Below are 24,961 nucleotides of genomic sequence, written 5' to 3'. Positions count from 1 at the left end.
AATTGCACATCTTAAATACAGTTACATGATTATATTTTTAGTGTACCATGTGTTTTATAGCAGCAATCTTTATTCTTTTTAAGTTCAAGGGTCACTTGCCCCTGATTTCTGTATTAGACAACATAAAAAAGTGAAGGACATGTAAAATGTATTTCATGTCCTTCCTCTACTACTACTCCATCTCCCCCCTCTCTCTCTTTCTCTCTCTCTCTTATTTCCCATGAGTCCAATCATTGATTCAGAGGAGCAATACCTCTGCTGGACAGCAGGAGCTCTGCACATACTGCAGTACTGAGCTGAGCTGCAGTGACTGCGCTTGTGTGTGTGTCAGACAGCCATAGGAAACACTTTTAGCACTGCTACTGCTTCTGCCACTCTAGACTGAATGCAGGCGGAGGGGGGAAATAGAGAGAGGAGAGAGAGGGAAGGAGAGAGCGTACAGGCCTTGCCAAATAAAGCCATGGGGGCCTGGGTAGTGACGGCCCTTTCTACACTATAAATACGCTGTTCTTCTGCCGGTTCGGGTTTGGTGCCTGGAGCTCTGGACCAGTGACTGCACCAGTGACTGCACCAGCCCGTCTCAGGAGATTCTCATCCGCTTTCAGGCCTGTCACTATGCCCCGGGTGGATGCTGACCTCAAACTGGACTTTAAAGATGTCCTTTTCAGACCAAAGAGGAGCAGTCTGAAGAGCAGGTCTGAGGTAAGAACATCTGCTTGCTGTCTCTTTTAAAAGAAATTTGTGCCACTGGCCTTGGTCTCGTTATACCTGAAAGACTCATTTAAACTGAGTACCAAGGGAGCTGCATGCTTGTTTGGGCAAAGAATGAAACTGAAAATTAGGATGACCTTGATGAAGTTCATCTGTTTTTCATGGGGCCCATGTTTAAGCTTCAGCCAGTGGCAGTTTATCAAGCTTGATCAGCAGACAGTGCTCCAGTATATGTTGGTTTCTCTTTATTTTGTGGTGTTGTGTCTTGAAACAAGTCCAGTGGTTTTCAGGGTCAACTGACCAGGCTAAGGAAAAGCAACCTGAGAGCTAGTGCTTTCAAAACATGTTGGCATGCTTCAGGACTATTTTTAAACATTAATAGAAGCAGATTCCACTGTGGTGTAACTCTTGGTCACACTATAGGTCCACCCAACGACACATAATGGGACCAAAACATATGATTATCTACATGGTTTGTATGCCTGTAATTCTTTCATATTTCTCCCAGACATTCTTTTTGTTCCAGTTAATGTGTAGCTTTCTTAGTTAAACAGCTGCTTTCAAAATCCACATGCTAATCTGTCAGGTTTACAACATTGATCATCTACTGTATATTCTGTTCATTTTTTCCTATTGGTGTCCTGGCTGATGAATTCAGAAGAGATTTTCACTGCAGGATGACGTAAAGTGCCGGTCAGATCTCTGCGGCTGGCTAATCTGATGGATGTCACTGTACGGGCAGGAACAGTGGTGTGATGATATACAGGCTCATTAAAATAGAAGAGCAGCTGAGGGTCTCTTTATAACCTGCAGTAATCTATCACTGACCTAGCCTTAAACATCAACAATAAACGAGAGGATCCCAATCTTATGCCTGGAATGTCCGTGAAATGTCTCTTCAAACAGGAGAATGGTGAATTTGTTCCCTACTGCACAAAAGCAGTTCAGTTAATAGCGGCAGGATGATTATTCATAGGGCAGTGTAGTGTGACTGATGTGACTGCAGCAGTTACTGGAACTAGAAATAACCAAGAACTGATTCAGAGAACCTGAGAACGTCTGTGCATGTGTGTGTGTGTGAGAGAGAGAGAACTTCTGTGCATATCAGTTTGCAATATATTTTTTCCGCAAGCAGACAAAACGTCTTAGTTACGTATGTAACCCTCGTTCCCTGAAGGAGGGAACGGAGACGTTACGTCAGTGGTTGACGAAATGGGGTTTCGCTAGAGAGCCCTATCACCTCCGAGTATTAGAAAACGAGCCAATGTTATGAAAATACCATGGGTCTGCGGAATTTGCATCACAAACTCCACCCCACTGCGTGGGTATAAAAGGAGCCGCGAGTGCAATCTCGCATTATGTTACCTGCTGAGGAGCCGAGACTGTGCGCCCTGGCCGTTTCAGCGGCACAGTGGTAGTGGCATGCGGACGTAACGTCTCTGTTCCCTCCTTCTGGGAACGAGGGTTACATACTTAACCGAGATGTTCCCTTTCAGTCAGTCACTATGAGTTACGTCAGTGACTGACGAAATGGGGGTCCCAATCTAATCTCATCACTGCAGCTGTCTTCCAGTGTCCTGCGCAAGCTACAGCTCCCTGTTGTGAGGCTAGCACGAGCGAAGGGCCAGGGTAACGCAAGAATACCAAGGTACACTGGATAGCATATCCCAGGTGGAATATGTAACACAGTACCTACCCGAGGGAAAGACACGTGCTCGGAGGAGACGTACCGTGGAAATACACACGTGGGGGTTGCCCAAGCGGGGAACCATGCACATGGAGGCACCTAGCCAGTCATGAGGGCTGACCAACCGGGCATGCACTCTGGTGACAGTATCAACAGTACAGGAGGAACTCAGGGTCTATGGAGAACTCATCTGAGTAAAATAGCGCTCGGATCCAGTCCGTGGAGTGGAATGGCGCAGCAAGCGATGTCACCGAGCAGGTCCTAGCTACTGGCCACTGTGAGCGAGTACACGAGAGGACACTGGCTCTACACGGAGATTGTAGAATCTTGCGAATGTGTTAGGTGTCGCCCAGCCTGCCGCTCTACAGATGTCTGTTAACAAGGCGCCATGCGCTAGCGCCCAGGAGGAAGCAACGCTCTGAGTGGAGTGTGCATTCACCCCTTGGGAGCATGACAGGCCGTGCACTTGGTAAGCCAAGACAATAGCGTCCACTATCCAGTGAGACAACCTCTGCTTGGAGAGAGCCTTTCCCTTCAGCTTCCCACCGAAACAGACAAAGAGCTGGTCTGAGGTTCTGAAACACCGCGTTCTGTCTACGTAAGCTCGAAGGGCGCGTATTGGACAGAGCAGTGCCAAGGCTGGGTCTGCCTCCTCCAAGGGCAGCGCTTGCAGGTTCACCACCTGATCCCTGAAGGGAGTGGTGGGAACCTTGGGCACATATCCAGGTCGGGGTCTCAAGATCACGTGAGAGTTAGCAGGCCCGAATTCCAGGCACGCTTCGTCAAAGGAAAATGCCTGCAAGTCCCCTACCGTCTTGACGGAGGCCAAAGCAACCAGGAGCGCCATCTTCAAAGAGAGGTACTTAAGCTCAACTGAGTGCAATGGCTCGAAGGGAGCTCTCTGCAGTGCAGACAGAACCACTGCAAGGTCCCAAGAGGGCATATGTGGGGAGCGGGGAGGATTTAACCTCCTTGCCCCTCTAAGGAACCTGAAGAGCAGGTCATGCTGTCCTACTGTCTTTGACTCCACAAGGTCGTGGTGCGCAGAGATCGCAGCCACATAAACCTTCAGGGTGGAAGGAGACAGCCTTAAGCACCTAAACACTGGGATGGCCATGTTCCCGCAATGAGAACTTGACTCATCCACGAGCGCTACCTGAGCGTGATTAAAGCCTAAACATGCGAGGCAGCGCTTGTGACCGTCAGCCGGATGGACCATGCGCCCAGAAACACACGGGCAAGACATCTTTAAAAAGACGTGCCCGTGCAGCTCTTTTAGAAAGAAAAAGCTCTTTTAGTAGTGCTGAAGCGCCCAGGGGAGAAACACGAGCCAAGTGCAAGCCACTGCACAGACCAGCAGCAGGATCGTGAATCCGCTGAAATGCGGCGTCACACCAACACCGACTGAAGAGCGCTCGCTGCTTTGAAGAAGGCGAAGGAGAAGCACATACACACTTCGGCTCCGAAGCAAAAACATAATGCGAGAGTGCACTCGTGGCTCCTTTTATACCCTCGCGGTGGGGCGGAGTTCGCGATGCAAATTCCGCAGACCCATGGTATTTTCATACCATTGGCTCGTTTTCTAATACTTGAAGGTGATAGGGCTCTCTAGCGAAAACCCATTTCGTCAGTCACTGACGTAACTCGTAGTGACTGACTGAAAGGGAATTATAAATGATTCAGCACAATTTCACTTAAGCCCACCACAGTCTCTCAGCTACATGAATGATATTAATCAGAATTTGGTCATATTCTGATTATATACTACCGTTAGCAAGTTTGGGGTTGGTAAGAATTTTTATGTTTTTTAAATAGGCTTCTTACACTCGCCAAGGCATATTGTGAAATATTATTACAATTTAAAGGAGACATATCATGCTTTTAAATTGTTCCTTTTTACATATAAATGATACATTTGTAGTCTATATAAAGCGGAACTGCAATGCTTGGGTCTGAATTCCTCATTATTATAGCTCCACAGGCCCCTTTTCTACCCCTTTTCTGATGTGCGTCTGAGAGCAACTCGTTTTGGTGCGGTCTCTTTAAATACAATTGAGACACTTCATACCCCGCCCCCTCTCCAGGTTGCAGAGGTTCAACTCCACCCCGTTCGGCCATTTTTGTAGTCTGATAGCAGAGATACGATTATCTAGCGGCACAGAAACTTTTTATTCACACGTTATTAACAAAATGTCAACAACGGAAGACTTGTCCAGCCAGCCTTACATGTTCGAGCCAGAGTCGGAGCAGGAGCGAGATGAAAATGAAGACAACGAACCTGTAGAACAACCTCTTCATATGGATGTATCGCAATGGTATGTTACTGTATTTACACATGAAACTTTGGTCTTCCGACCTTTTACCACCGTGTCGTTTTATTTTGATTAATATGTGCGAGGGAGAGAGAGCAAGACAGCGTCTAGTTTGGAGACGGTGAAGTCTTGTTTACACTTTCGCCTGGCTCTGAAGAGAGAGAGTGAGCGCGCGACCGGGTCTCTGCTCGTTCTTTCAGTTAAACATGCGCCACAAGCGCGGCAGTTCATCTACATTAGACGGTGTAATGAAGCGTGTGGGTTACTACATCCAACAACCGAACATTTTAACTTACCCTCTCGTAACTTCTGCATCCTTTAGCTTGGACTACAAAATTGCAGCGAGAAATAAAAATGGCGGATTGCTTGAAGTGTTGGGCCGGAAGTCAATGTCCTTATTTGGCAGTTCCGCTGCAAATACTGTGACGTAATAGTTCAAAAAACGTCATAGATAACAGAAAAATCGGAACAGGTTGAAAAATATGACCAAAACAGAATATAAAGATATCAACGAAGCACCTGAAGAGAATAATTTAATCTTTTCTGTACTTCTAAACACTCCAAATATACAACAAAATGCATTTAAGGGCTAAAAAAGGGGCTAAAAATTTAGCATGATATGTCCCCTTTAAATTAACTTTTTTCTATTTTAATATATTTTTTAATCTTTCGTATTTTCCAGAAAGTCGCACCGGGTCAAATTTGCATTGTTGAGATTGCAATTTTTATATGATAAAATTGGATATAAATTTTAATAATAATAATAATAATAAACAGATAAGTTGCATCGGTGTGTCACATTTTATTATTACATTCAGAAATAAAGTAAAATACCATAACATACAATAAAAACTTTTACAAACATTATAAACACCTAAACATTTAGTTCCCCTTGTTACATTGAATTCTGTGACCAATCAAGTTCTTTTTTTTTCATTGAAATTGCAAAAAAAAACTAATAACAACAACAACAGTGTTATATCTTGTCAATCAGTAGAGCAATCTCAAGCATTGGCATATACGCATATTAATGCACATGTAAATGTCAAGTAAACATATTTACCTAATTGACATGGTCAGAGGTCAATATTCCATTTTAATAATACAGCTTGAATATGACTAATCTAATAAAAATTAATCTGAATATTGGGTAATATAACACCTTATTCAGAATATCCTTTGAACATTAACATTTATCTGAACGTGCAAACAAAGGTAAATCTGGGTGTATTATATACAGACAATTGTATCAGGCTATTGAAGAAACACATTTTTGGATGTTTTTCAACAAAACAGCAGATATAATGGCAAACGCAGAATTAAAATAATAACAGCAAATCTTCTGCTTATTGGTTCTTCATACCAGTTATCAGATGCTTAAAAATACCACAAAAAATGTTTTTTGTTTAGGAAAAAAATACAGTAATATCCATTGAATGTGCATGTCTTTATTCTGAATGTGCTGACTACATGTGAATGAATAATTCAATGGCTGTGGAGCATGGATCTTAATCAGAAAAACTATGCAAAATATAGGCTATACTGTGTGCAATATGACTGCTTGCCTCACTCTTGTGTAATGTATCAATATGTTTTGTTTAAAATCTCAAACTAGAACAGACGGATACTCCTGTTTTTATTCAGAGAAAGCATTTGACATCCACCAGACAGGGAGAATGACTCCAGCTCAGTTGTTACAGTTAGATGGGTCTAAATATCTTTCAGTTGTAATATATATTGAGTTCATGCTTGAATGGGTTACAGGGACTGGAGAACAGGATATAGGAACACAGGATGTTCGGGTTGATTGATAAAATGAGGCTCTTCAGACGCCGGTCACATGTACTGTTTTTGTTCTTGAAGGTTGACCTGCAGAGGACCTTCACATTCCGGAACTCAAAGCAGACATACAATGGAATCCCGATCATCGCTGCTAACATGGACACCACCGGCACTTTTGAGATGGCACAGGTGCTCAGCAAGGTGAGTGCTTCTTTAAACAAAGCACACTAACGGAAGAAACACAGCACCTGCGTCTGAAATATAACCCAAGAAAAGCTTTGTTTTACTATGTTTTATCTCTGTGATTTATCACTGAAACATAATTAGCTGTGTCCTGTTTCCATGCACTGGGATCAAGAGGCTCTTATATTTCTGTCTGTCTCTGAGCCAGACACTTTGCTGGTCTCTCAGACATCTCTCTGCTCTGTCTTTCAGCACACTCTCTTCACAGCCATCCAGAAGCACTACTCCCTGGAGGAGTGGAAGACTTTTGCTGCCAGTCATCCAGAGTGCCTTGAGGTGAATGGACAAAAATGTTTTTCTTGCCTCGCTTAATCAAAAGCAGTTTAATTAAAAGGTATAGTCTATCAACTGCCTAACAATCACATTGATTTATATAGCTCGTTTTACAATACAGATTGTTTCAAAGCAGCGTTACAGTGATTAATGCAACAAAGATTGTTTTGGCTGTACAGCAGCTCTAGTCATTGTCTAGCTTAAAAATAAAAGTTTTTTATTGATTAATTTCCATTGAGGAAAATCATTAGTTGTTAACTTAGCAGACATGACACTGTTTTCAACTGAAAACAGAAAACTTTTAATGGTTTCAAAGTGCAAGTTTTTGAAAACGGGGTTTGAAAGTGATACCGTTATCATCTCCGTGTAAACGTCAAAAACTTGAATCTGTGAAAACGGCGATGGCATGCACATGCGTATTAAGTGTTTATTCTATAGGAATGCACATTTGAATGCGATTGTGCACAGGCGTGTAGTCTTTCTTCACAAAGCGACATTGCCAATTACTTGTCTGGCATGCATAATACAGCGTTTTTAGTTGTTTCCGCGGATCCGTGTGAACGGAAATCATTTTGATAACATTTTTATCTGTACAGAGGAAAAACGTTTTTCGTGAAAAAAAAACTTTTGTCATGTCGACAAAACACTAAGAACCAAGAACACCCTGGAAAGGCCTGGCATCCCCCAGGTATTATCCTCAGATCACCCTAGTAACGCAAAAGCAGCAATTAGCCAAAATACCCAAGCAACTAGCCACGACATTCGAGCAACAGAAGCAACCACCTAGCAACAGAGGTGTAAAGTCCAGGGGTCAGAAAGTCAAAGTCATGCCATATGTTTATTCCACCCATGAACTCAGCCAGCTGATTTCACTAATTAGTTCTATCTCCTGGCTGAAAAACCGTGCTAATTAGCAAATCCAGGTGAATCCAGGCCTAGCAGAAACAGAAAACAGTAGAAACCATAACAAGGCATATTCTTTCAGACTTCAAATCTGTCTATAATAACCTCAACAGACTAACACTATGGACGCTTCGCTTAATATAAACTCACTGTGAGAAAAAAAGTCAGAATTGGAGATATAAACTCGAAATTGCGAGGGGGTAAAAAGCAATTGGCAGTTTTAATGTCAGAATTGTGAAACTGTTAATTGTGAGTTTATATCTCACAATTCTGAGGGGGGAAAAGTCATCAAAAAAAGAGTGGCGGAAACAACCTTCCATATTAACACACATGTAACTTTTAGCACATTTAGCTTTCTAGATGGAAACTTTCTTTTTTCTCCACAAAGTTCCTGAAGTGAATCAATGAAGCCGGGTCATCGGATGCCCATTTTCCACAAGTTTTTTGATTTTATAGGGTCTTAATGTAAAGTTTGTTACATACTTTGATTAAAATTCCTCAATGGTTGTGTAAAACAACACCCTTTTTACCTCCTCAAAAACAGCTCTGTTCACAGCGACCCATTTCGGTGCATGTCTCTTTAAACGTACAGTATGGCATTTTTCGCCACTAGGGGTCGCTAACCTATTTACAATAACAAAGGCGTAGATTGATGACGCAACATTTGCTAAGAATTATGGATCTTGTTGTCAACGTCAAGCCGACCGATCTAATAATGTTTATGGATGACTGAATACATCGATGCTTTTATCATGACTGTGATATGAAGCAGTTCAGGATTGCTAAGAGACAGCTATCAGCTCCACACGCGACGCGAGTCCCGCGGATATAAAAGGAATATGGACATTTCATTCTACCGAACTACACGCGAGTGCAGAATTACTACTCACAGGTCAGTTTATTAGACAAATTAAACTTGTCAGGTAACGCAGCGCTGTTTCACTTGGTCTAACATTACACTAGCACACTAAACTGCATTTGAATGTGTTGAAATGTATGTGTTGTCTGTCTGTATGAGACTAGCAGTAAACTAGATCAACATTAGAATAACATACAGATCATATTCTGACATTTTATCATTGTTGAACTATAAAACATTGATTAGTTTTATGTAAATGTGCTCACCTGTTTAATAAAGTACATGTAGGAGCGGTCGAAGTCTCGGACGTGGAGCTCTCGTTTATATACTGTCTATGGGAGCTCTCGGCATCTCGAAAACACCGCGCTGATATTGATTCTCGTTTTAGTTCTCCTTTTTTTATCCAAAGTCTGCTTGCTATGGTCCATAATGTTTGAACGAAACAACAACAGCGTGCAGATAGACATTGCGAACTACAAAGTTGTCTGCGTCAGTCGCTTTGGTTACTATCAGACGGCTCTGGTTCATAGCTCTGGTTGCCATGGCAGCACGAGCGAAACCAGGGACAACGCGGATATGACGGCATTGGCGGCGACAAAATGGAAATAAAGAAATGGGACGTTTCTCGAATTAAATTACAAATTTCTCCTGGTTTGAAAGTTGTTGGAAACAGTCGGGATAATGTAAGTACACAACTAAAAAAAATATATAACATAGATATAGTGATTTTTGCTATTTTTAAAGCAAAAAAAGTTACATATTGTGCCTTTAAATGATAATGAGCAACTGCTCACCCCACCCCTCTCGTCCGTGGGGCATGTCAACACAAGACACGTAAAGTGCTGCCTTGGCAGACAGTATCCAAATGGCTGAGGGCGGAAATATGCTAATACGGGATAGTTTGTCAGTGGTCGTGGGCGGAGCATGAGCAATATGACATCATATTGCTCAGAAAATCCAAACGGCTTGATTATTGAGTGTTTAGGCTTTTTGAGAATAAAAAAAAAAAGGAGTGAATGGATTTTTTTTCATTGTATGGGGGTTGTGTCCACACACTGCAAAGACCATGTAAACACCATATAAAAGTGAATTTTGTATCCGCTGAGCATATCTACCGTCTCGTCCTCAGCATGTCGCGGCCAGCTCAGGCAGTGGAGTGGCGGATCTGGAAAAACTGTCCAGCATCCTGGAGGCCATTCCTCTCATCCAGTACATCTGCCTGGACGTGGCCAATGGCTACTCAGAACACTTTGTGGAGTTTGTCAAAAAAGTTCGGGAAAAGTTTCCAAAGCACACCATCATGGTGAGATTTTTGCCTAAACATAATTTAACAAGCATCATAAGTATAGGCTATCTATTTGTGTTTGTTGAACAACAAATGTCATATAACAAAAGGATCCTGGTCATTTAGGCAGGAAATGTGGTGACAGGAGAGATGGTGGAGGAACTCATTCTGTCTGGAGCTGATATAATTAAAGTGGGCATTGGGCCAGGTAATCGTCCTTCATATTAAACAGCATTCCTTGCAGTATCTGGAGCATCTTAATGATGTTTGACAACACTGTGATCTTTAGGTTCTGTGTGCACCACACGCATTAAGACCGGTGTGGGTTATCCTCAACTGAGTGCTGTTATTGAGTGTGCTGACTCGGCCCATGGACTGAAAGGACACATAATATCTGTGAGTCTCTTTAAATTAAATCTTTAGTTTTTAAATCTATTAATACCATCCTTTAATGCAAGGCATAGATTGGTAGTTGGGAACCCACATACAAGTGACATCACATTACCACAAGAGGGCAGCATCCTCAATTCTATTCCAGTGTTTCCCTACCATGTCAGTTTTATTAGCCCCATCAGAAAGGCTCAACGCGTCATGTGACCTTTTTTTTTCTTTTTTTTTTGGCCAACCTGGAAGTTGGCATCACCCTGGTTTCCTGGACAAAAACTCAAACAGCTAAAATTCCATTAGCTTTTGGATTATTGCATAAAATCAACAAAAGTTTATGATTCTTACACATTTTGCTCATCAAGATAAATTTCACAAATGAACACAACTTTTATGAATTTTGAAACCTAGATAAAATTACCATAAGTAAAAAGCTAAACGTATAGACTATGGTCGCATGACTTCAACATCACCATCTCTTTCAGTGTTTAAGGCTGTAAAAGCAGGGGTATTACTGATGTATTTTTATGTTGTAGAATAAATTGTGAAAGTATCTTGATATTGTGTTAACCACAGACATTATTTTAGACATTTAACCAAAAACTCATTTAAAAACGCATTGACTTTGATGATGGAACCTGAAATGTTAAAATGCTAACTCATTTGCGAGTTTTGGCATTGCAAAAATATGGCACCCCTGCAGCATGCTATTATAATTATTTTTATAAACACTTTTTAAGTAGTTTCTTTTCTTCCTTTAATGAGACACATAAGCTTGTTGAGACAGTTCTAGTTGAAACTAACAGTGAATTTATTTATAAATAAAATCCAGTTAAATAGCAATTTCTGTTTTATAGGTTTGACACAGTAAAATCAAAATTCATTCCAAGTAGCCCAAAGCAACTTTGGATTCAAATAAAATATTTGATCAACTCATGCATTTTTGGAAACTGAATAACTGGGAATAGACCTTTGCGTCGCTAGTGCCACACTTTACCATTTGAGCTAAAGACCTTAGTCAGGGTAGCGCCAAGATTCATTTTTGACAGGAATGAAAGCGACGCTCTTGAAAGTTGTGAGTTGGCAAAATTAAGTGATCTATGACCTTTGTACAGTGCATGCCATTGTAAAGACTTTAAGTCTATCCCTCAAAGCTTTCATCTGCTTTAAATTCAATATGGTGTCTAACCAGAATAAGGTCTATACGAATGCTTTTCAAATGTGCTGTAGCCTACTTTATATGACCATATAGGAGTTTGTAAAGCTTTCTTTTTTCTCTAGGATGGAGGCTGCAGTTGCCCCGGGGATGTTGCCAAAGCTTTTGGTGAGCAGTGATGAGTGGTTTCATGTTTCAAACACCAAACAATAAAAGCATAATTTTACTGTTTTTGTACTATTATAAAAGTTATTATATTCACACCCATTATATTCAGGCCCATTCACACCACGGACGATAATGATATAGTTTTAAAAATCATTCTAAAGAATAGCATAGTCCACACCACAACTATAACGATAACCACACAGAGGAACGATATTGTTGGAATCAATTTCACAATATTTTTTTCTTCCCAGCTATTTAATGATAAAACATTGATAGCCAATCAGACTCCATCTTGCTTTAGGGAGCTCAGGAATTTAAAGCAGGAGACGACATTATGTTATCGTGCGTTGTGTGGATGCTAATATTATTGTTATAGTTATCTTTATAGTTATTGTTCTTGGTGTGAACGGGCCTTTAATCTATCTAATAATACATTTTCATTAGGCGCTGGGGCAGATTTTGTCATGCTGGGAGGAATGTTAGCGGGACATGATCAATGTGCTGGTGAAGTCATTGAGAAAGACGGCAAGAAGTTCAAGATGTTCTATGGGATGAGCTCGGACACAGCCATGAAGAAGTACGTCGGAGGGGTAGCAGAGTACAGGTGAGGATGTTTTCATACATTATATAGGGCATATTTATGCCAATTCATTTTGGGGTTTAAGTGCATTTGTGGCATTAAGGATGTGTGGCACCAGAGCTACATAAATAACTGTGATACTGCAGGTCATCTTATGTGTACATCTGTTTATGTGATTTCAAGGGCATCAGAGGGCAGGACGGTCCAGGTGGCCTACAAAGGTGATGTGGAAAACACCATCAGGGACATCATGGGTGGTTTGCGGTCCACATGCACATATGTAGGAGCTGCCAAACTCAAAGAACTGAGCCGCAGGACGACCTTCATCAGAGTCACACAGCAGTCTAGCCAAATGTTCACCTAGTCCCACAGGTTAAAAAAACTTGCACTCACAAATACATTTTCACCATTACTAGGTAAGGAATAGTTCAGCTGCTAATGAAAATTCTGTCATCATTCTATCAATTTGAATTTTGGGTGAAATGAGCAGCATAATTCTACCATAAAGAGGAGAGGAAAGACATTCATGAACATATTTCCCTCTGTCTTCCAGTTTTCTGTGCTCCATAGATACTCAGGAACCTTGCTGTATAAAATCTTTTTGGAAAACCAATGTTGTAGCATGGCTCAGTTTTGTTCATTTACAACCTTTAAGTTCTTTAAAGTATGCAATGGGGTTGCATCTGTACGAGAGGGTGAATAATGAAAACATCTAATAAGTCTCTAGACAGGAAAATACTAGAGTGATATGATTCATTCTTTGTAACTATGCAACCCATTCTCTCCCTATAGTATAGCAACTGAAAGAAATGCATGCTAGTGAAGAATTTACACACCAGCAGATGATCTTCTCTGCCACTTTATGCTCGCTCCTGTGTGTTGTGCCCTAAGTTTGAGTCGATTTGTGCAGAGATTGGTGCATTGTGTACTGTTGTGAACTATTTCTGCTGGCCTGCTTCCTTTGTGATTGTACAATGGGTGTGGTGGGATGTCATATCAGACCAGAGGAATGTGAAAACTTCTGCACCTCATTTCTTCAACATGCCTTGTGCAGTTTAGATGAGGTAGAAAATACTGGATTAAGGAGGAATAACTGGAGGAATAAACATCTGAATGAAAACTGTGTCCTAAATACCTTTCCATTTTTGTTAAATTATGTGATCAAATATGTTATTGTGGAATATTGACTGGCTGACTGTACATACTTATATATTATCTTCATGCTTCCGTTAAGAAAAAAAAAGTCTATATAGAAAATTTGCCCATCATGGGATAATTTTATGTATTTAGTTTTAATTAATTTGAATTTGATTAAAGCTTATGAATTAAACAGCTCATAAACATACTTTATCACTAGAAAAAAAATAGAAATAACCAGTTTAAGGTACAGTAGGTAACCTTTGGACCTCTAGCGGTTAAAAAAACAAAACTGCATGCATTTTGCGGAAGAACATTGTTTTGGTTGTGCTTCGGCCCTGTGTGACTGTGTGGATGAATATGGTTCTTTGTCCTATTGCATAAAACACTCACTACTGGGCGTAAGAGAAATAACCAGTGTAGATGGAAAGGATTTCAGGCTGACTAGCTGAAGAGTTACTGTAGCTTTACCCATTAACAGACACGGTACTTCCTTGAAAATAAATTACAGCACACACAGCGCTACAACCATAATGAAATTACCCTTCACAATAGATAATGCTTCATAATTAACTCTGTTAGAGAGCTACTTATGGCAGTTTATTGGTTCAATAAAATACCTTACTCACCTGTTGAGTAATAAAAACACCATCTCCACGTCGCTTTTACAACATTTCAAATCCCGAGCTGCCATGATAGCAGAAGTATTTTCACCATTAATTTTCCCCATAGGCATTTTTAAAGTTTTTGTAAAGAGTCATAAGCCATGAACTAAATTAACCAGCAATGAGGTGATTCACAAAAATCACAACATTTGATTTTAAAGCAATAAAAAAGAAGGTTCAAGACTGTGTATTTGACGGCTTTAATAAGGGAAACTATACAATCCCATGACGCATTGTGAATGCCATGATCATGTTATGATTAAAAACAATGGATAAATATAAAACTATTGATTTAAAGATGCTCATTGTGTAGAAACAACATAATTTAAGTTTATTGCAAAATATGTGAATTTTGCACGCAAATCTTTTTCTTATGCACTATTCTATGACGTTTTGTATAAATAGTGCGAGTAGCGTGTTCACACTGAAAATTCCAAATAGAAAAAGTACACTTTAAATACCCGGATGATGCACTTAACCGAATTGTGGAACGTCGGACACTTCATGCAGCTTTGATTACGTAGTGGAGGGGGAGGGGCTATTAGACTCAGATGTTGAATGACAAAATAACCTTATAAAATTCATATACTACACTGAGTAGTATAAGTGCACAGTGTATAGAGTGTCATTTGGGACGCAACTTGACCATCACATCATTTGCAGTGCTTCATGTGAGTGATTGGTGAAGATTTCTCAGAAGAATCATGGGTAATTCCACTGATGAACATGATTATTTAAAAAATAAGTTGAAATAAAGCAGACTAATGGCTTCAGCAAAAGCATATATCATCGATTAACAACTTTGAGGCTCACAATAGCTGTCTTAAATGATTAATAAATTGTTAAAAATAGCCTATGGAGAAAAATAATGTGATTTGGAGCCTACTTCCAGAACCCGACTGTGGCACTCTATTAGGAACTCAAGCAAATCCCATTGGCTCAAAATGTGCATTCAATAATTAATAACAATTAACAATAATGAGATTTCAACGTCAGCACTCATGTCCTAGTAGAGCTCGTATTACAACTTGTAAGCTGGGAATTTTTTGAGAGCTCCTACTTGTACCTGACCACTGAAGATTCATTTAGGAGTTGATAGTGTTGCTATAGAAATGCATAATTCCCAGCCAGAGCTCAGAAAAGAACATCATGTGTTGTCATCTCGAAATTACGGTAATTACGACATGGCGTGAGCCCAGCTACAGACCCGATTTCTCACGATACTGGTTTCTGTTGATATACAGGTATTCATCTTTGCCATTGAAATAGCCTACCTGACCGCTTATTTCAGTGATCGACCAATCAGAATCGAGCATTCCAAAAAGACGCGAAATGATTTTTGATACATTCCTTACAGGGTTCTGTACCTGGGAGAGTCTTCATCACACACAGATGACATTTCATGTTTTTTTTCCATTAAATGTGTATATTCAGACTTTTATAATCAACTTACCTTCTTTTCAGACTACTGTACTGTGGCTGAAACTACATGGTAACACAAAGACAGACAAGCAGACAGAGCTGAATCAGTTTGGGCTCATTGTGCCAGCCATTGCGGTTTCCCACACAGTCAAGTGTGGGTTTGTCGTGTCTGATAAGATCTCAATGTCTTCCATCTAGACTTTTTCAAATGAATGATCCAGCGAATACTCATGGCCGCCACCTCCGCCAACACCCACACTCCATTGACTAGGTGCGCTGGAGTCAAAGAAGCCTGTGGAATACCTGCAATTGTTTGAGAGTGTGTGTTCATGTCTGTCGGCAAAATAAGCCCACTCTATCTGACAAAAGCACCTTTAAAACCCCGTTCTCACAAATCACAAACTCCAAAAAGGGTGCAGTTTGCAATTGGCACTGTAATTTTTATTAGTACGTGTATACTGCAACAATAAACTTGTACTGGTATACAGACAATTTCTTTTTTTTAAACAAATTTGTTCACAACCTGAATCAAATATTGTTTTGTTGTTCAGAATAATGAAATAAGTTCTAACTAGAAAACCGGCAAGCACCATCAAAGAAAGGGACCAAAAAAATCCAAGAAACAACGTGAGTGTATCCTACAAATAGACACACCACAATTAGAAAATAGAATTTCAATTCATTTTTTTTTTATATTAGTTTTCTTTCTTAAAAAAGCTAGTGCAAGTACAATATTTTACACAACTTACAGAGTATGCACGCATATGGAAATAAAATGAACCAAAAGAGCAAAAACAAATTAACTTTCACAATTATTTCCTACCTAGGGCTTTATATATAGATTTTTTTTTTTTTACATATATTTTCCTTTATAAGTAAGGTGCAAAACACAACTTCCTGTCCCAACAACCATCGCTTGCTACTGGCCAGAATCCTCAAATACAATTCCAAGAAAATAAAACCTCAGGATTGGATGTGACATTCAATTTTTCAACTTTAACAGTCTCGCTCAACATTTCTGCATGGTGTCTAACATACTATAGGTCCAGTAAATCCACAGCACTGAAACTATGGAGAAAACAACAACACTGACAATATGGCAACCTACTGTACCTCCACTGAGTCAATGTTTTTTGAACAGTAGGCAGAGGTCCAATCCGGAGGTTTTATGATCGTGGATCATTCTGCCCAATGGCAAGTGAAAAAAGAAACTAGAAAAAGCTTCCATTTCCCTTCCAATGGAAGACTTCAAATCTCTTTATGACATGACCCGCAACACCTTTAGTCCAGCAAACATGGGGTATTACTGCTATATCTGAACCCACTCCTTCCTGAGGAATGACCAATGGCTTCCTGTTTCACGAAACACATCTTAACATTTCAATCTCAAAAAGTGAAAACAAACAGAGGGAAAAAAAAATTAGAGGTGGCTGGACATGCGTGCACATTTAATGATAACCGAACTCTGTTCTTATTAAGCATTCATTGGCAAGAAATCCAGAATTACAAAATGACCTTTTTTCTTGAAGATATGTATAGTTGTACAAATTCTGAAGGATAAATACACGTTTACGAGGCTGTTGATTGCTATGCGTGAAGGTGACGTTGTGTATGTGAAAACAGCATCTGTACACGAGTCGGTTCCGGCCTGTGATGGTCAAAACGTCCCTGGCGTTTATTCTCAGTGGTTAACCATGGTTGAGAGTCCAGTTCAACCCAACAGTGACAAATACTCCTGAAGATTCAACATGAGTCTCATTCCTGCACTCTGGTCAGGCCTGGCCAGATGAGGGTAACAGAACACAGGATGTACCTCTCTCTGAGGAAGCGTTTGTCAGTTTACCGGCTCACCAAAACGACGTGAGAGACGAGGGCCGGGCATTCCTCCTTTTTTAAGGAGTGTGCACTGCTTTAGCATTGATATAGCTGAATGATCATATGTCAATTATAGCATTAACAATAAGACTAGTTACAATACCCATATCAAGCAGCCCATACATCAGGGTGAAACAAAACCATAACGTGGGCTTGTAGAAGATTCTCAGCCTGAGGTTATTAATCCAGCTGTTTGGACAATTGACAAGATGTCAAACAACAGTCAAGTTGAACAGAGAAATCCTGACTGATTTTACAACTAATTTCAAAGAAAAGCAAACTCAAAATAAAGTTGTTTTTCAATGAGAGCCACAATAAAAGAAAAACTTTTGATTTATTTTTCAAAACTGCTGAAACTCGCAATCCAACATTCATCTTTTTTGTCATTTGTGCCAGAGTAATGAAAGTAAAAACAAGGAAAAGTCAGCGGTGCTCCTCTTATGAGAGAGAGAGAGAAAGAGAGAGAGAGAGAGAGAGAGAGAGAGAGCCGTCACAGAGTCGCTCTTAAAAACATTCATTAAAACACTTTCTCTTGTCTCCTACCATGATAAAAGAGTGCTACAGAGGAGACCGAAGCAAAAGTACAAAGTCCAAAGTACATGAAGCAAGGTCAAATATAGAACCAACATAAAAATAAAACAAAACAGAACGATGGTGTTCGAGCACACATCAGTACAACAAAAAGTAAAGTCATCTCAGGTTCGTAGAGGACCATTCAAATGTTATTTCAACTCTCTGTCCTCGTCGTCTCAACCCGTTGGACCCAGGAACGGGCCGAGACGGAGGGAATTCGTATTGGAGGGGAGAAACTGCGATGACACCATAGTCTCACCCTATCTTCCTCAGGATTAGAAAGTGCTGAAACAGTATTATCAAGTCTATCTATTCTATAAATGACAAAAATGTGCATTTTGTTTTCGTTTGTTTCTATAAAAGTGGTCCCCACTTTGATGAGGTCGATGAATCATTTCTCAGTCTTTTTTTTTCAGTATCTTGCATGTGTGAGGATCTGGGCTTGTGACGTCAGAAGGACAACAGGCAGACGGACAGATAGCTTGTGATGCGGACAAACAGGACTGATACAGACGCTTTCACGGAGACGGACAGAGTGTTTTAGGAAGGCCTCATATGGTGTAGAGACATTGTGGGAAACCAAAGCACAGGGCCAATGAAATGACTTATTCTGGTTACAGCAGTTTAACACACACAAGAATATATATATGAATATATATATATATATATATATATATATATATATATATATATATATGCACATATGTGTATCTTTACATGTACAAAAACCTTTCAAAGGTCACACAACCTCCTCGACACACACATTCACACCTCTTTCCCATCCCTGAGTAAGCCCAAGGAAAGATTTTGACCTTTATCAGAAAAGCAAATGATGTTGTAATGTCAGACACAGCAAACTCACCCCTCTGCCAAAGTAAATGAAATGTGCAACATTTGCCGTATTTACTCACAAATAGCAAAATAAAATAATAAAACCCAAAGAAGGTTACAAAGAATACAATTTGTGGGAGAAGGTGTATGGGTTACACTTTATTTTACAGTACGTGTACTTACAGTGTACTTACCCAAAAAGTACATGGGTTAACGTTAGGTTTAGGGGTAGGTTCAGAGTTATAACCCAGTTGCTGTAATTGCTATAATAAGTACACAGTATGTACATGCGTAACAGGACTGTTAAATAAAGTGCTACTGGAGTACGAGTGGAAACCACAGAAACAGTGCTACATGCAGATGGCACAAACTGTTACGCGTGAAACATGTCAAGCTTAAACAGAAGAAGAGTTTAGAACATCACCAGTGGGGTTTGAGTTTCATGTGACATTGATGCTAAAAAAATAGGTGTCAAAACAGCAGCCACCACTTTTAATGTTCTCTTATTTCTCTTGTCTCTCAGTACTGGAGGTCATAAGAGACTATCATTATCAGCACAATAAACCACCAGCTGTACCATGTGCATCTTTTATTCTCTTTGTTTGTGATGACCATTAAATGTGATGGCACAGAACATCTGTGATGTTTCATTCATTCAGGACATCGCACGTCAAGCATATTTAATTCATTTGCAGTTGGACTTATTCCTCAATATCAGATAAACAAACAACATGGATGTTCAAATTAATGTTGAAAAGTCTTTAAGTTAGAAGTCCAAATGCAAACAAATAACATACTTGGAACTGAACACATACACTTGCTTGTCTCTTGGTCGATAACAACTGATACTTAAAAGTCAACATGAATCAAAATCGAACCTATTTACTTCCTCAATGCTCATTCCAGGTCTCATTGTGAGCAATTCATCTGTGCATGGTACTTCAAAGAATTACCACTTAATATCACTTAATGGATAATCTTAACCAATTAGCTATTTAGGTATTATTTTAGCAAACTAGTACTAAGTCTGACTGCATTCTGGTATGAAAAGCCAACTTTTCTTGATTTCTTATTTAACTCTGGAATACATCACATTATTGAAGCAAAATGGGTTGAAATGTCAATTCACATTGAATTCAATAGGTATCGTAGGTGAGTTACATTACAAGTAAATTACAGTCATAATTGACCCCCCCAAAAAAACTAATTTCGACAGGCTAGGCAATATGAAACTCCATCACAAATACTGTCAAGGTTCTATGGCTATGAATGAGAGAGAGACAGATTAAAAAGAAGAGAAAAGAAAAGAACGTTCTTCAACTATAGCGGGTGTGCCGGGTGAGAAAGAGGTCGCACGTACATGCCAGGCAACAGAAGGTAGCTAACGGTTGCGGTTGGGTAAACATACTCTGAGAGAGGCGTACTGGTTCTGTATGGGCACCTGAAGAGCATCTGGAGGTCACTATCGATTAGGGGTTAAGACGGCTAGGAGGGGACAGACTCTGTCACTGCATATTAATTTACATTTCTCCCTGAAGTTACTGAGGGCTGGCTGTGCAAACCGCAAATAAACCTAAAGAGGATAAAAGACAGATTGCTGAGGTCGAACAGAAGATCTGGCATTGATGTCCGGTTCTCAGTTTTTTTTTGGTTCAGCACTAGAGACTAGGGGTTATTGCTACGTGCTTTTGTTCGGAATGCTTCTCGTGTACGTGGAACCGCACTGTGCAACCAGAAGGAGGCAGACTGTAAAATGATCGAAGCAGTGAGCAACATCGAAACACTGATCATTACATGAAGAGAAGGACAACAGTGAAAGATAAGAAAACCCAAACAAATGCAAGACCGATTCGCCATTGACAGTCATGTTCTTGGAGTGGTTCAATGGACAAACAATATCACATCTTATTTCTAGCTTTTGGCCCAAAATAAACAATGAAAATATCAAGTTTGATTGGTTGAAGCAGATACATCCACACATACAATCTAAGTAAAACTAAAACACGCACATTACAAGGGGACAGAGATGCCATGTCAAAATGGAAAAAAGAAAAAATGCACGATTGTGGTGTTGATCTGAGAAACCCTGTTTTATTATAAAAAAATAAAGCATTTTCAAATTGTATATGGGGTGCACTCACCCACCCTCCACCATTCATTAAATCCATCCGTCCATCGATGCATCTTTTATTTTCTAACCCTTCTTCCTGCCAGATCTTCACCAACCCAAGCTAACTTGAGTCTGGCCGCTCGAATGACGAGGTTTGCAGGCTACAAGCTATGACATCATCCACCCCTACAGAGCGAACGCCTTGACAAAGCACCGTGCACAATCCTGCTTTCATGTGTTTGTGTGTAATTCAAACCCCCCTTAAAAGGGACTTCCTTGTTTTCCTAATGAAAATTAACCAAACAGACCTGCAAACCAAGCAAACATGTCAAGAAACTGCTACATTTTAGTAAAAATTGGGTTTTCGGCCCTGTCCTGTGCTGGCAGAAAACAAAATAAATCATGTTACTATCTCTCCAGATGTGCAAATTGCAATATTCTTTTAAGTAGAACTTAAATATCTATTTATAATATGTGTGGTATGTACACACACACACACACACACACACGCACACACAAACACTCACGCACACTCACACAAATATTCTACAGATCACTAAAATTACTACATGACTGTTTTCACATACGTTCGATGAGTCTTGGGGGACGGGACTAAAAACGTGCTCATGTAGTCTTACGCTCTCATACAGTAAGATAGATATAGCATTTGCAGCTCTATACATGTTAATGTACAAAAAAATACATGACATATTTCAACATGATTGAAAATTACCGTAACCGTGTACATGTGTATAAGCCCGTGTGCAGCTGCACACAAACTCGCATGCGTGCACGACCACATACATTGCTAACAAACAGGTATATGACACCCTTCGATCCTCCAAAGATTTCTGTAGCCAGAGTTTCTCACTTTCACGTCAACTCTCATATCTCTTGTGAATATATAAACAGTCTCTGTATTTATTTCCATCTGCATTCACACTTTCATATGACTCTTTTTGCTTTAAATGACTTAAATGGCAGTTGTTTAAAGGGCCACAGCCTCTTGTGCCCGTCTTTACTCAAGCCGTCAGCTTGCTTCAGATGGCTAAGCCAATCAGACGCAATGAAAAAAGTGCTACCTTTAAAGCAGTCCTCTAGGGGACAAAATCTCATCGTTTGCTCTTTCATCAACAGTTACATTCATCCTTTCACAGCGACCCTTGTGAGCAAATCACCTTCCCACAGAGTGCCACACAACATCAAATTCATGATACGGCATACAGTACGGTGTTCATGTTAAAAGATCAACAGAAAATAGTAGTAGCAGTAATAATAATAATAGTAATAATTAATATAATAATCATCATCATTTGACTCAGTTGACTATCAGCTAGTGAGCATGACAGGTGTTAACTAAGTGCTTCAGGACAACACTCATCTCATCCTCCTCAGACAACTTTCGCTCTCTTTCTTTCGAAATAATCTACTTTCTTTTGTTTGAACAAAAAACAGGTGAGACTGCACTAAAAACAAGGGACTACTCACCACTGTTTGTATGCATCGAGAAAGAACCCATCCTGTTTCTACGTAAAAAATTACCCCTGATTGCAAGGTTTACACATTCATCACAAAAAAAAAAAACAAGAAAAATCTACCCATCAAGGTATGATGGGAGGGTTTGAAAAGTGAGACAGAAAATTAAAACATGCAAAACTACAAAAATAGTTAAATAAAAGGTTAGACAGTTGGATATATAAAAATAGACTCGTCCATCTTCCCTGTTTAAAATTATAGTTTCGTCTTTCAATGGGGCAACTGTCCCCGCTCAATGACATCATCTCTCTTGGCCGGTACCATAGTATTTGGAAACCTCTTCTTGCATTTCAATAAATGTTAATATAATCTATGCTAGTCTAACTGCACTGATGCTGCTGCTCTATATTGTTAGGATTGATTTGGATAGTCTCTTTTAGTCACAGTTAAACAAGATGGCTGACATCATGTAAACTCCTGCAACCAGTGGAGGAGTGATTTCCGTTCTGCCACCATTAGCAATTTGTATTCACACCAGTTGTTCATCTTCCCTTACTAACATTTTCAGGTTAACTCAGCAGGTGAATGTTTAAATTGCCACTAGGTGTAGTTGAACCAAGTTTGTCTTAGGACATCATAGGTAAGAGACTAGAGAGACTTAGCCTTGTTAGCTGTGACTGATTGTATATACTGAAGCCTTCAGGATATCATGCAGTGCTCAGTTGTCTCATTACCTTCTCACCTTGTACTACATCTGCCCTGAATTTGACCAATCAAATAAATTGCACCAATTGTTTGTGTAATATTGAATACATCTATTACAATGTTAGAAGTGATCATGTACACACTCAGTCAATTTAGCCTTTAAGTATAGTAATCTGGATAGAAAATCAAATCAGAACTAAAAAAAAAAAAAACATTCTGAGGGCAAATTTTGCTTTTAAAATCTGACAGTCCAATATGTGTTCACTTGCCAATATTTGATCTGCCTTCGATACTGATTTTAACCTCTTGAGGGATGAAGGAAGGCTTGGGGAACGTTAAAGGGGGCTCTCCTTCAGGATTTTCTACTTTGCAGCCCTCAGGGGCTGACCACCTCCTTTTACGGCCTGTGGGTTTACCACCGGACTCTGATTCAGTGAGCGGTGGTGCTTTGCAGATGTCTCTTTCGCTAAACCTCAGTTCTCCATTCTCTCTATTGCCTTGACCGCCTCCACCTCCCTGATCTACACATTGCCCAAGTCCATTTTCCTGTTCTGAGTGCCGAACACCTCCACGTGTGCCGCTTGAGAGTGCTTTGGGTGGTTTAAGGGGTGGACCAAGGGTAGGCGCATCCAAGACTTGCCCCTGGCTCTTCTTAATGGAGCCGTTCCTCAGGTTTTTCAGGGTGAGGGAGATGCAGACGTCACCCACTGAAAGCTTGGTGCATGGCAACTCGAGCAGCTGGCTAGTCCGTTCTGGACAACAGGATGACCAGCCCTGGCCGAACACAAAGAAAGGATACTCTACTAGAACCTCCACGCTGACCTGCAAGAAAACAAAGGGAGGCAAAAAAGAGGAAATGGAATTCACACAGTAGAAGTCATGCACAAATGCCTGATGATATGAATGAATGCCTTTGCTAAATAGCATCTGTTAATCAGAGCCTCTCAAACTGACAGACTTTAGAACTGCTTTTGAGTGGGTGGCCCCATCTCAACTCCCAGACAAACGAAGCAGATTTTTCATACAGCCTACTCACAGCACAACAGAAGGAAGCAGAAATAAGGAATGACTCAATTCTGTCAGTGAATCCCACACAAACTAAACAAAGATGCCATGGGGACAGCCAGGGGAGGGATTATGGAACAGGGAGATGATTTCAGCTGCCAAATTACCCCACATCTAGTTACACTGATTGAGTGCAGGTGGAGTTCATATAGGAGGACATTCACACACTCAAAGCATATAAAAAATAAACTTAATGACTATCATATGGTTATTCAAACAGATGATAAAAATACATGAAAGATGTAATAAAGTAAAGAATCCAAGTAAAGAATCCCTGGGCATTTGTAAAAGGCGTAAAGATTTTTTCCCAGTGAGCACTGTTAAATATGAAATTAAATTAGCCATCTTTGGATATCATCTGCATATTATAAAAATCTCTTTAAGGGGCAAAATATATTGGCATATAGTTCCACTGAAACTCCCCCTCTTAAGACAGCAGGATTTAAATGACTGTGATTCACTTCTGATAACATTAAAAAATGCACTTTATATACCTAATAATAAACATTCCATAAAAATATACAGTATAAACATACTTGTGAGCATTTGAAAAATCATTGCAATAGTAATTTAGCAAAAAACAACCTGTGCTATCTGTTCATAGGGGTGGGCAACATAAGCAAAAATATATATTCTAGAAAACATTTATTTTGATTACAATATAATTACATAGGGGCTTAGCCAATAATCAATTTCATTACATTATTTTTTCTAATAAATTATTTTACTACCATGTGCCGGCGGTTCTGTACAATGATC

General features: G+C 39.9%; 2 protein-coding genes across 3 annotated transcripts in view; one reads left to right on the top strand and one right to left on the bottom strand.

Annotated features, from left to right (window-relative positions):
* Nucleotides 1–278: 278 nt before the first annotated feature.
* Nucleotides 279–13,700, top strand: gmpr (guanosine monophosphate reductase). The gene is made up of 9 exons (XM_084131536.1): nucleotides 279–702; nucleotides 6,574–6,693; nucleotides 6,928–7,011; nucleotides 9,900–10,073; nucleotides 10,182–10,263; nucleotides 10,345–10,451; nucleotides 11,721–11,763; nucleotides 12,208–12,367; nucleotides 12,527–13,700. The coding sequence occupies exons 1-9, from the start codon at nucleotides 616–618 to the stop codon at nucleotides 12,705–12,707; spliced, it is 1,038 nt and encodes a 345-aa protein (XP_083987662.1). The 5' UTR covers nucleotides 279–615; the 3' UTR covers nucleotides 12,708–13,700.
* A 7,209-nt stretch (nucleotides 13,701–20,909) lies between these two features.
* The window catches only part of atxn1a (ataxin 1a), a 96,242-nt gene continuing 92,190 nt past the window's right edge, over nucleotides 20,910–24,961 (bottom strand). For both annotated transcript variants that reach the window (XM_084131534.1, XM_084131535.1), the window contains one exon: nucleotides 20,910–23,959. In XM_084131534.1, coding sequence (XP_083987660.1) covers nucleotides 23,399–23,959 — 561 coding nt within the window. In that variant the 3' untranslated portion in view covers nucleotides 20,910–23,398. The remainder of the gene's footprint in view (nucleotides 23,960–24,961) is intronic.

The sequence above is a fragment of the Abramis brama genome (assembly GCF_963993115.1).
Source record: "Abramis brama genome assembly, chromosome: 12".
NCBI lineage: Eukaryota > Metazoa > Chordata > Actinopteri > Cypriniformes > Leuciscidae > Abramis > Abramis brama.
Note: the sequence above shows the minus strand (reverse complement) of the source record. Positions and strands in the feature narration are given on the sequence as shown.